Here is a 12116-nt window from a genome sequence, read left to right as displayed (position 1 = left end):
AGGATTTTTCACGAGAATGTTAAGGGCTCATTTGTGTCTGGTTCTGCGGTGGCTGCAGAGTAGTTTGTCCATATAGCTTGCTGACTTTTATTTTTGAAGTAACGTCACTTGTCTGTTCTCTGTGCTTGCCTGGATCTAGTTTGTCTGTGTTCTTATTTAAGATAGATAGACTTAATTGCAGTGCTAATGTAAACCCATATTTTCAGGCTTTGACATTTCCTTATTCGGTGCAGTGCAGTGTTGTATTTGGGTAGCTAGCTAGAATTAGCCAGCAACTTGCTGGCTTGGAGGGGTGAAATGGCAACGGTTACTGTTCCAGCAAATACCAGTGTGTTTCTGCTGGATATTGAAGGCACTACCACACCAATCACCTTTGTAAAGGTAACGTTCAGCACGTTATTGTTGCAATTAGACAGCTAGCAAGTTAGCGCCACCCAGCTAACATTAGCTACAAAACAGTTGGCTAATTTAGATTTCTGCCTGTGTGATGTTAAGGCTTTATTTTCTTTCCCACAGGATATACTGTTTCCCTACATCAAGGAGCATCTTGAGGATTATTTGTCAGATCACTGGGAAGAGGATGAATGCAAGCAGGACGTGCATCTTCTAAAGAAACAGGTCAGATGGATGACTGTCAACGCGAAACATGTTAGCTCATTTACTTGGCTAAGTTAGCTATCGATTGCCACATGGTCTAGCTGTTATGATGAAGGCATTGCTAATGGGCTACTTAACGTCTGAATAGATTATAACCCATTTATCAAATATAGTGTCGTGGAATTTGATGTGTTATGTTTCTTCACACTGGGCCGCGTGAATCGGTTTGTCATTTGCAAGGTGGTACTGTCGGTGGTAACTTTAGTGGCAATTTGTATGGCCATAGGTCATTGCATGGTTAACCAGATTCGCAGATTTGACTATTGCAGTACCCTTGCAGTCCAAAACCATAATAACAAACTCATATTTGATGCTATATAAATTTATCATGTTGTTAAACCTATTTTTGTGACGCGCATAGGCGATGGTCTGACTGAGTAATTAGGTTATGAGGCTACTGTTGGAAAATCAATTGGAAAACCACATTTAGGTCTGTCAATATTGTCTGAGAGGGATCCTCGGTAACATCATCCATCAACAACCGTTGTAGGCGTCATCATGGCCCACTAATTTGTGTGCTTCCGTTTGGTTGTTCAAAGACTGTAAATAGTCATTAGATTCTTCAGTTACTTCCACAAACGGTTAACTTGTTCACTGTGCAGAGCTTGAACCTAATGTGCTAATGTGAATAAGTGTGGCACTTTTTACCAAGTTTCTAAATTACTTTTAGGGCAAGTGCACTTGTGCATCCTCAGTCTTATTGGCACAGAGCTCACTGAGGCTTGCCAGCTGGTATACTTATGACCTCACTCACAGCAAAAGCTTACCCACAGTGCCAGTCTAGGCTGTGTAGACTTCTCCTCCTAATATTGTCCTATGACAATGCATTCATCTCAAGAACGCTTGCCTATTAAGCCTGGATGAAAACATGCCAAGATTCCATAAAGTTAACCATCCATTAAATCACCGGTTTTACAGTATAGCCCTGTGGATAGGCCTTCATAAGACTACCGAAGCATTATGAGCATTGGAATGTAGCACCAAGGTTCAGTTTGATAAGAAATGTGCAGTGATGTGCTGGGCACTGATCGAACATTATTCACCCACCCAGTGGCCTAGCCAGTGAATCTCTTCTTTGATTCATCCAACCATGACCTCTCAGGTCACCCCTTTCTATCTTTTCTCTTATAGACAGAGGAAGATCACAGACTGAACCGAGCAGGCCCAGTGCATGCTGTGGACCAGACAGTGCACACTGACGAGGAGAAGGCCATCCGAGAGGTAGTGGATAATGTCCTGTGGCAGATGGCCGCTGACAGGAAGACCACCGCACTCAAACAGCTGCAGGGGCACATGTGGAGGGTTGCGTACAACACTGGGAAAATCAAAGGCGAGTAAGTGGCTGGAAATGTGTTACTGCTCTAACAATCTATAATTCACACATTTAAAGGAGAATTCCGGTGTGATATTGACCTAAAGTGTGTTGAAACATGATACCGAGTGTGAACGTATGTCTCATAGCCCATCTCGGCTTGTCCCCTGCACTCCAAAATCTGGCGCTAGTTAGCCAATGCTACCAACAGCTTTTTCAATGGTGGTGCTTCGGCATCGGCCTAGCCATGCAAATAAATCACTGTGTATCTCAATGTATCTCCACACTTCATTGGTAGACTTCCGAGGGCCCTGACATTTAAAACGAGACATTGAGAACTTTGAAAAAGCACTGGTAGTTTACTTACAAGACGATTTATACAGACAGTATCTTCACGAAGTTTAGCGTTTGCAGCCATCTTGAATTTAGTCACGATAAGTCGAGTGACGAGTAAGAATGAACAGGTATGATTTTATCAGGGATCAGATTCCAAAAATAATTCAGTGGAAATGCATGGATTCCAGTTTCTTCCAGTAGCAGCAACTATCGTGACTAAATTCAAGATGGCTGCAAACGTTAAACTTCGTGAAGATACTGTCTGTATAAATCGTCTTGTAAGTAAACTACCAGTTCTCAATGTCTCGTTTTAAAATGTCAGGGCCCTCGGAAGTCTACCAATGAAGTGTGGAGATACATTGAGCCTCGTAAATGGTGATTTATTTGCATGGCTAGCCAGATGCCGAAGCACCACCATTGAAAAAGCTGTTGGTAGCATCGGCTAACTAGCGCCAGATTTTGGAGTGCAGGGGACAAGCCGAGATGGGTTATGAGACATACGTTCACACTCGGTATCATGTTTCAACACACTTTAGGTCAATATCACACCGGAATTCTCCTTTAAATGTACATTTATTCACTTAGTAGATAGAGATGATTTGTGATGCTTAGTATGTTTACAGTTTATTATTTCTGTTTAGGTTTATGGTATTTAGCAGACACTGTTGTCCAAAGCAACTTACACTGACAAAAATAAACAATCAATAGTTTTGCTTCCAAGATATCAAACACAAACACACAATTGTGTTTTTTCTTTACAGTAGCTGAGCGACAGGGATGTATAAATTGAAACAATATACATAATGTCCGTTCAAGATGTGTAAGAAATTGGTTATTGATTATGCATTATGGGTTTAATTGTATCACAGGGTCCTGCACCCAGATAATGATCTAATACGGAAGTTTTGTGTTTCTGAAGAGAAGGCTTGCCCATTCTTTAGTATTTAGTGTCAACATGCCTTGAGAAGGTGAAAGTGTCATATGCACAGTCAATGTAAACATTTGTGTACATAACAGGAATACCAGTTAGATCACATAGTAAAATGAATTTCTACTTTTTCCCTCCAAAATGAGTTGAAATAACTAACATGCATTTACAGTTGGACATTTTCCAGATTAAATGTGCCTATGTCTAATTCAAGTACAAAAATCCAACTGGCTACTCAATCCAATGGCTATTCAATAATTACTAATGAATGGTGTGGTTATATGATAACTTAAAAGTCTGCAACAGGATATGAAGATGACTGATATTATCTTTGTGTGTTACAGAGTGTACCAGGATGTAGTACCGGCCATCAGAGGGTGGCGAAGGCAGGGGATGAAAGTCTACATCTACTCCTCAGGGAGTGTGGAGGCACAGAAGCTGCTGTTTGGATACTCTGTGGAAGGAGATCTTTTAGACGTGAGAATTTAGTATTGTTCCCATGGAATTTAAGCCTGATTTAATGACAGAGGAGCATATAAACCACCACAGCAAATTTAATCTGGGGTACAGGCTTATTTCCTTGGTGCTTTTGGGTGTTATAAGTAACCTTTTTGCACCTCTGGCTCCCAACCTCTAGTGATAATTGGTGTAAAAATGTGGAATGCTTAAGCGTACATTTTTCCATTTACCTATTGCCTTTGTTGTCTTCAGCTCTTCGATGGGCATTTCGACACAAACATTGGGGCTAAAGTGGAAAGCAAAAGCTATGAGAGGATCGCAGAACGGATAGGCTGCACGCCTGAAGAGATCATGTTCCTGACGGACGTCACAAGAGGTAATGACCTTTTTTCTGACACGGACAATTGTTGCTGGAAAAAGAGTTAGTGTAGTACTTAGCAGTGTCTTACATGGTTCACTTGTGATGGTAATTTGCTTTTAATGGCCTACTTTATGGTCTTACTTATCTGTGTGCAGCAACTTTCACTCAATTGTGGTGTCTGTCAGTGTGCATTTCTGTGTGTACCCATTTGCATGGTATTTTACATGAATTTTGAATTTTGACATGGCATTTGCATGAATTGCCAGGTACTGTTTTACTTAAGACGAGGTTTAAAATGGAATAGTCTCAGGCCTAAGAATGGAATAGTCTCATACTGACTAATTGATTGATTGGTTGATAGATCAGTTAATTGATTGATTGCTTTTGCTGTGTGTGCTGCTCGCAGAGGCAAAGGCTGCCGAGGAGGCGGGCTTGAACGTGGCGGTGGTGCTGAGGCCAGGCAACCTGGAGCTGACGGATGAGGAGCAGGCCCACTACAGCACCATCACCTCCTTCAGCCAGCTGGAGCTCAGCAGCAGACCTTAACATAGACGCCACAGACACCTGCACGACTCATCCTCCTCTAGCTTTCCCTTTCCTCAGTCTCTCTTGCCAACATTTCCTTTGGATGTCTTTTCGTATTTTTCTTTCCTTCTTTTTTTTATTAAGTCTTTATTTATGTGGAAAGGTAAAGTGCTGGTCTCAGATAATGTTTAGTGAAAGGATGACAAAAAGAAACTGTGTTTGAGAGAAAGCGGTGTGGTTAGTACAGTGCTACCACAGAACCTGCCATAAAGATGTGTGAGGCGATCTGAATGTTCCAGTTCTTTGGTTCCACTTATGAATAAAAGTTTTTGAAGAATGATGGTGGCAAGTGCCAAACAGGTCTTAGTGAAATGTCCTGGTTTCAACCAGGATTTCTGTCAGTCCTAGAAAACAGTAGTATAAAATCAGTGTTATGTCTGTGTGTGTGTGTGTGTGTGTGTGTGTGTATGTGTGTGTATATTATGAGAGCAGGGATCCCTCAAATTCATTCCCTCATTCGACTTCATAATAGTCATCCTCCTCATTGGTGCAACATATTCTAAATCCATGTTCATAGTAAATTGAGTGGATGCTCTGTCTAAGTGACTAATACCACATGAGTGAATGTTTTTGTATGTGTCTTGTGTCTGGGGGTGGGAGCATACTGTTTGCATGACGTTACTTTGATTTGTAGAAGAGTGTCCAGCAAACTATTTGTAGCACTGAAATTATGCAGACATAATGGCTCTCTATCATGTTCACAAGCCCCCTGAATGAGGACACAATAATCTGAAACAGGAGTCACTGTGATATAACTGATTTGCGGCAACATTTTAATAATCTGAAATATTACAAAGGTTGTCATTACATTTTTTTTTAAGTATCAAGAACTTGTAGCTACAGTATTATGTTTGATTGGAGTACTGTATTGTGATGACCTGAAATGAAATCCCTTCTTTGTTCTTTTGATGGAAGATCAAGAATGTGAGTTTGTTAAAGTCTAAGATGGTATGCATTTGTGTTCTTCTCAGTGGCACTTGAGACACCTGTGAGATTTTGCGAATAGGAAGTAAACACATGGAAAACATCCTAGTCCTACATGCTTCTTGTCTCTTTTTTACAGAAATACCACAGATGAAACACAGATAAAAACAGATGAGTTGACTGAGAAAGTAGTGACTTACCTTTAATTTCTTCTACTTTCAAAACTGTGCTCTGTGAGTTGGGTGAAAATGAGTCATTCTAAGCTCAGTGTCGAATACATTCCTCAGGCAAACATGCATGTAGTGTAGCGCTTACAGACACTGATCGGATACATTGTGCTGGATACCGCATTTTGGTCATAGAATACTTTGGCTATTAGCCAGCATGCCTGTCCGTTGGGACTAAGAACAAGGAATTGTATCCAACCAATGGGTGTGTTTCTGATGTATAATTGTGAGTTTGTGGCAATACCCAAATAAGGTGCTTAGCTAATCAATGCATCTGTCTGGATATCTGAGACAGCCCAACAAAGCAGTCATTTCTGCCACAAGTGTTTTGTTGTATTCAACCTGCATTAGAAGCAGTTTAATTAGTTTTATCCAGAGAGTTCAGTAGATCACAATTGTTTTTGTTTGTTCTGATTCCTCCCGTTGGCAAATCCTACGACTATGTTGAACTCTGCCCAAGCCAGGCCCTACAGCTGATCCGACTGGTACTCTGACACTTCAGAGAAAGTCTCGGACAGACTGAGTGGGGGGTCCCGGTTGTCAGTGCACAGAATCTCAAAGTGATAGTTGCGGAACTCGATGGCGAAGGAGGCTAGGAAGGTGAGAAAGAACATGACAAGGGCCCACTGCGTCCGGGCAGCGTGCATGTGAAGACCCTGAGCCATCAGGATGAAATCTGTGTAGTGCTAGTTAAGGTCAGAAGATCAAGGACATTTCAGTCCCACCTTATTTTGATCTGGGTGTTCAGGGGCCTCATTTATAAAGCGTTCTTACGCACAGATTTGATCTTAGACTGTGCGTATGCTCAAATCCATGCCAACGCTCAGATTTATAAAAAACGTCTTTGACGTGGAAAAGTGCTTATCTCCACGTAAGGTTCAAACTTGACGTACGACCATTTCCTTGTGGTAATGCCGGGGTACTGCAAGTAATCTAAGGTCTAAGTGCGATGCATTTTCAAAATTCCAAGACCAACGATCTCATGTCTTTCTTTGCCATATGCATGATCAATATCAGAAGATTTTTAAAGAAGTTTTTGGACGCAGCTAAATGTTTCATGGTTTGGCATAAAACTGCTAATGAGAACTATAGCCCACTTAAGAAAGTGAAAAACGTGATAGCTTACTTATTTCATAATATCTAAAAACACCAAGACCTACGATAGAATGATTGAAACATTCTTACAGGTGATCTAGTATATTTGGTGTTCTCACCAATCTAATATTGACCATAAAATGTCCAATTGCCCTCGTTTAGGAGAGGAAAAGTACATTTGTGCCAGGGATGTAGTGGTAAAATAAGAGGTGGGTGAACTATGAATTCTGCAATCTCGTGAGGTGGACTGCATCATGCGTATCGGATTTTTAAAAAAGGCATTCAGAACATGTTTGATAATGGTCGAGGATAATGTACAGTATTGGGAATATAGGATAGTATTGGATAATAACGTTTTGAATGTTAAAAGTGAATAAACTCTTTTGAGAGGTGGATAAACTAAGAGGTGGGTAGGCCTAAACTCTATTTCTGAAATTGCAGAGGTGGATAAACTGCGTTTACTTTATGCTTAGCCTCCACTACATCCTAATTTGCGCTCATAGGCCTATTCCCAGCTCCCAACAGAAAGGTAATATTTGAATGTAAGCTATACAATGGCTATAGATATTTTATATCATATATAGCCTACACAACCAAGGGACGGAAGTTATCCTCTGAAAGCAGGGCATCTTCATATTTAGTGTTGCGTTACAGTTAAGTAAAGAGGTGCAGAGCGCGACCTGTTTGCTTTTTTTGACTGGCAATACGTGAGTTGGATAATGTAGGCTAAAATATAAAGGTAGGCATAAAGCAAACAATAAAGGACAATGTTTAAGCCATTTGACATTATTGAAAGAAAACGATAGCAAAGATATGCAGAATTAATTAATAATGACCGGCCGTAACTAGGCTACTTTTTTTTCAGCAAAAAAACATAGCCTATCCTAAAAGAAACGTTAAGCCTACATGACATATCACGCTTATAATTTAGTCCTCTGTTTTGTAGGCTAAATCAGCATATTACCCTGGATCATATTGGAAAAGTACAGTAGCCTACTGTACCATAACGTATAGGATTATGCTGTAGGCCTAGAGGTCTTTCCTTAATAAGGTAGGCCTACCCAATTTTTTTTTCTACAAAGTAGGCCAAAACATACTAAATGTTGATTATTCACATTACTGCAAGCAAAAGGAATGAAAGCGGAGCGAGGACAATGGACATGGATGCATCACGATCTCTTTCCAGAAAGCTTTGCTGGAAAAAAACATAATTAGTTAAGCTATTCGAACTGACGCATATAGCTAGTTAACATCAGATGGCATAGGCTAGGCCTATACTAATGTTTTTAATATATAATTTTACATAGGCTACAGCTTTTAGGCCATTGATTTCATTAAAACATATGCTAATGATATTGATGAGGGGGTGTTTACAAGGCGGAGACCTAAAACCATCCTGCTGCGCCTGAAGTTGACGTTCATTTATGATTTATAATGGGCACATCTGGAAGGGTGGCGTGACGCGTTTTTTTGTGCGTACGTTCGTTTTCTCTGAATCACACGTACGATCATTTCAGAAATGATCTAAGATCAAGGATGGTTTCTACGCAACACTTTTATAAATGAGGCCCCAGGACTCACAAACATAAGAACTACTATCAAAAATATACTTAATCTATTATTACATGTTCCTAACTCCTAGTTTATCTCAACAACATTGAGTACAGTATAGTAATGATTCCTTAATATAAAATGTGGACATTTTGAATGTTTTTTAGGCATGTGCAAAGTGAGTTTCTGCCAAGATCAAATAAGCAACTGCAATTAGCATTTCCATTCTTTGCTAATTCGAGTGTGTCACTGTTTTCCTAGTTTGATAATAAGTTTGTCATGCAGACATCCACAATATGTGCTGTGGTGAGTTTGTCGTTGGGTTGGTGACTGTTGGCTTTCATAGCCGAGTGGTAAATGAATGCATAAGTGTAACATAAGGAAGGATACAAAGCAGCATGCAGATAGTGACTGCTCCAGACAAGAGGAAACGAGGGATACCTGCCCGTCTGCCCTCGTTCCGCAAGTTCACCTTCACTGTTATGAGGGACTGCACCCAACAGAACAGAGTTCCCAGGCCAAAGGTCATTGATGTGCCTACGTTGTGCAGCTCTTCATCATTGGTAAGCTGGGCAAATGAACATAGCAAAAGCCAAATGCTGTATATTGATTGTCATACAAAACTTAATAAGAAACAGATAATCTCAGAAATGTGTTACTTTCGCATCGATGATTTGATTTGTGAAATATATGAAAATGTCAAGGTTTTCAGACTAGCTCAACAGTGTCTGACAGGCCTTAGACTTAGTAAATCGATGAAAAGAGTCAGAATATGGTACCTGGAAATTCCCCACTAAGGTCATTCCAAAGCAGGCCAGAGATAAGGCCACAAGACCGCCAATATTCATCCAAGGCTTGTGCATACGTGGCTTTAGCTGAAGGTATCGCAGCACACCAAGAATGAATCCTGTAAGTATAGCAGAAATGAACATTTTGATCTGATGTTTTAATGTAATACACATAATACAATAATATTTTTCATAATTTATATTTGTACAGAATATGATCATTTATAATGCTGTATGCTTTATGTGCTCAGGGCTGAAAGATCTCAAAGGCCTTCTGTTCCTGAAATACAAACCCTTTCACATGGTAATCGGACACAAAGCAAACATCATCAAACATCACCTATCCTTTCAACAACCTCTCTCTTTCAAGAATTCCAATGACACAATTTGTTATGTATTCTGCAGATGGATATTATGAATACATGCAGTAAACAAACAGTAGGAAGTTTTTGTATTGAAGTAGTATTGTAAATAATTGAAAAGCTGATATGAATGCTCCATGCCTACCCACAAATGCTGCCATGTTCATGACTTGGCTAAATACGCAGCTGGCTGGCGGTGCATTGCCTGCAATGCTGAGGAGTATGAACACGTGAGGAAGAATGAAACTAGCAAGAGAAAAACATACACTCTTCATAATTACTATGAGGTAAAATCATTAGAGTGTGCTTTGACTGCACCTTATGTAGGGGGGAGACTTCTGGCCCGATCTTCTGTGGAAAATAAATGTTATTAGACAGGATTAGATTGTGTGTGTCATCTGGTCCAGTATATGTTTATGTATGGAATATGTTTCAGGGGAAGTCACCTACTTGTACTCTGAACTTAGAGGAATTATTTTGTCATCCTCCACTGCTATGAAATACCTAAAAGGAGAAGAATGTACATATCTCTTTTATCTAGGCCTAATTGCCCCATGAGTATAGTGAAGACTTAAAGTATACCTCCCCTTTTAAAGTAAGCAGACCGAGTTCATATGACCTATATATGTATTGTTGTTTACTTTCTACAAATAGGCAGTTACAAAGGGACACAGACCAGACCACTAGTAGATTTTAGAACCCATAGAATACTTACACAACCCACAGGCCAGCTGCTGTGAACAGGGAAAACATAATAGGAAGAAACGCCCAGGGACTACATTTCCTCATTCTGTCATTCAGTGTGGTCCCCACAGCCTTCTAACGTTATCTCTGTGGTAAAGAGCACATGATGGAATATTAGCATAGATCTTCAGTTACAAGTCTCAAGGTGATGCAACCACATAGGGATGCTCCGATTGATCTGCCACCGATCATTATTGGCCGATATTGACTCAACATAGTTTGTTCTGAGCACTATGAAGACCGATCAGAAGAGCCGATCAAATTAGGCAAAATTGGGCACAGTGCGACCATTTCAATCGCACGTGCGAGTAAAAATGATGGCATGGGAGTGCAAACAAAAAAAAATAGGCGCACTGGTGCGAATGACTTCTAATCTGTCTACAAAATTCACCGAAATATATATCAAGTCTACTAGATATATTAAGTTGCTGCTACTGGAAGAAACTGGAATTCATGCATTTCCACTGAATTATTTTTGGAATCTGATCCCTTATCATACCTGTTCATTCTTACTCTCACTCGACTTATCGTGACTAAATTCAAGATGGCTGCAAACGCTAAACTTCGTGAAGATACTGTCTGTATAAATCGTCTTGTAAGTAAACTACCAGTGCTTTTTCAAAGTTCTCAATGTCTCGTTTTAAATGTCAGGGCCCTCGAAGTCTACCAATGAAGAGTGGAGATACATTGAGCCTAAGTAAATGGTGTAAAACAGTGATTTATTTGCATGGCTAGCCCGATGCCGAAGCACCACCATTGAAAAAGCTGTTGGTAGCATCGGCTAACTAGCGCCAGATTTTGGAGTGCAGGGGACAAGCCGAGATGGGCTATGACACATACGTTCACACTCGGTATCATGTTTCAACACACTTTAGGTCAATATCACACCGGAATTCTCCTTTAACATGAGTAATCAACTGAGAAAGTTTCATGGTGATATCTATTTTTTTTTTTTTTACCTCATTCACCTGTAGTGTCACAACATATTACAGAGGTCAGTGACCTCTATCTGACCTCAGAGGTTATAGTATGGGCTATAACTTTCTACAGCACTGGACACGTTCTAGGTCCTCATCCAACTCACTTCGACTGCGTTTAGATCATAGACTGTAAGGTTTAGATGCGAACAACGCCCATTTTGAACACATCTATAAAGCTAACTGTAATCGCCTAGTTGAGGGTTAGCCTACTTGTAATGGGCTATTGGACTTGTTTCTAAGAGACAATTGTCTACGAACCCAATAAAATGGTGGACTTTTGATGATATGCAATCCCAGGTTATAATGCGCCATTATAGTATCCGAGGAATCGGCTTACCTCCTGAACAGTCAGCACCTCTTATGTGTGTGGCGGTTGTCTACTCATTGCATAGAAGTCTTCATCGACCATCGTGTTACTAGACCCTCTTCAACGACATTGCCCGTTGCAGAGAATAGGCTAAATTTCTTAAGTCAAAGAAATCGCTCAACTGCCTGAATAAAGCGTTGCTGAAGGCTGGCTGTTAACGTAAGCTACCTCAAACGAATAGACTAGCTTTCCTCAGAAATTGTAGAGCTACGCATACGATTTTCTAGAGCTGACATAAATCGGTGGACATTCAGACAGCAGCTGCAAGTGAAGTAGGCCTGCCTGACCCACTTTCCTTTCATCTAACATTAGATTCTAGGCTAGTAACTAAACAGGCACCTGCCGATTACAATGTTTGGGAACTCTTAAGGGACGTTACGTAGGAATTCAATAGTCTATCCCCTAGCCTACACACAGCTCACAAACGTGTAATATGCATG

General features: G+C 40.4%; 2 protein-coding genes across 4 annotated transcripts; one reads left to right on the top strand and one right to left on the bottom strand.

The window, feature by feature from the left end:
• enoph1 (enolase-phosphatase 1) lies at positions 1–5670 on the top strand. The gene is made up of 6 exons (XM_048258687.1): positions 1–381; positions 517–618; positions 1789–1991; positions 3578–3710; positions 3945–4068; positions 4460–5670. The coding sequence occupies exons 1-6, from the start codon at positions 298–300 to the stop codon at positions 4597–4599; spliced, it is 786 nt and encodes a 261-aa protein (XP_048114644.1). The 5' UTR covers positions 1–297; the 3' UTR covers positions 4600–5670.
• tmem150c (transmembrane protein 150C) lies at positions 5386–12085 on the bottom strand. 3 transcript variants are annotated; one of them, XR_007195238.1, is made up of 9 exons: positions 11647–12085; positions 10301–10416; positions 10036–10089; positions 9904–9936; positions 9731–9798; positions 9215–9342; positions 8826–9003; positions 5763–6465; positions 5386–5624 (listed from the first exon to the last, which is right to left on the bottom strand). XR_007195238.1 is itself a non-coding variant. In XM_048258688.1 (8 exons), exons 2-8 carry the CDS (start codon positions 10372–10374, stop codon positions 6257–6259), a joined length of 744 nt encoding a protein of 247 aa, XP_048114645.1. In that variant the 5' UTR covers positions 10375–10416; positions 11647–12085; the 3' UTR covers positions 5386–6256. The 3 variants fall into 3 exon arrangements, 2 of the variants coding, with proteins under 2 accessions (XP_048114645.1, XP_048114646.1); XM_048258688.1 differs by having other exon boundaries at positions 5386–6465; XM_048258689.1 differs by having other exon boundaries at positions 5386–6465; positions 9904–9933.
• Between the last annotated feature and the right edge of the window lie 31 nt (positions 12086–12116).

This window comes from Alosa alosa, chromosome 12 (genome assembly GCF_017589495.1).
Source record: "Alosa alosa isolate M-15738 ecotype Scorff River chromosome 12, AALO_Geno_1.1, whole genome shotgun sequence".
NCBI classification, from domain to species: Eukaryota; Metazoa; Chordata; class Actinopteri; order Clupeiformes; family Clupeidae; genus Alosa; species Alosa alosa.
This window is presented reverse-complemented; position numbering and strand designations above follow the sequence as displayed.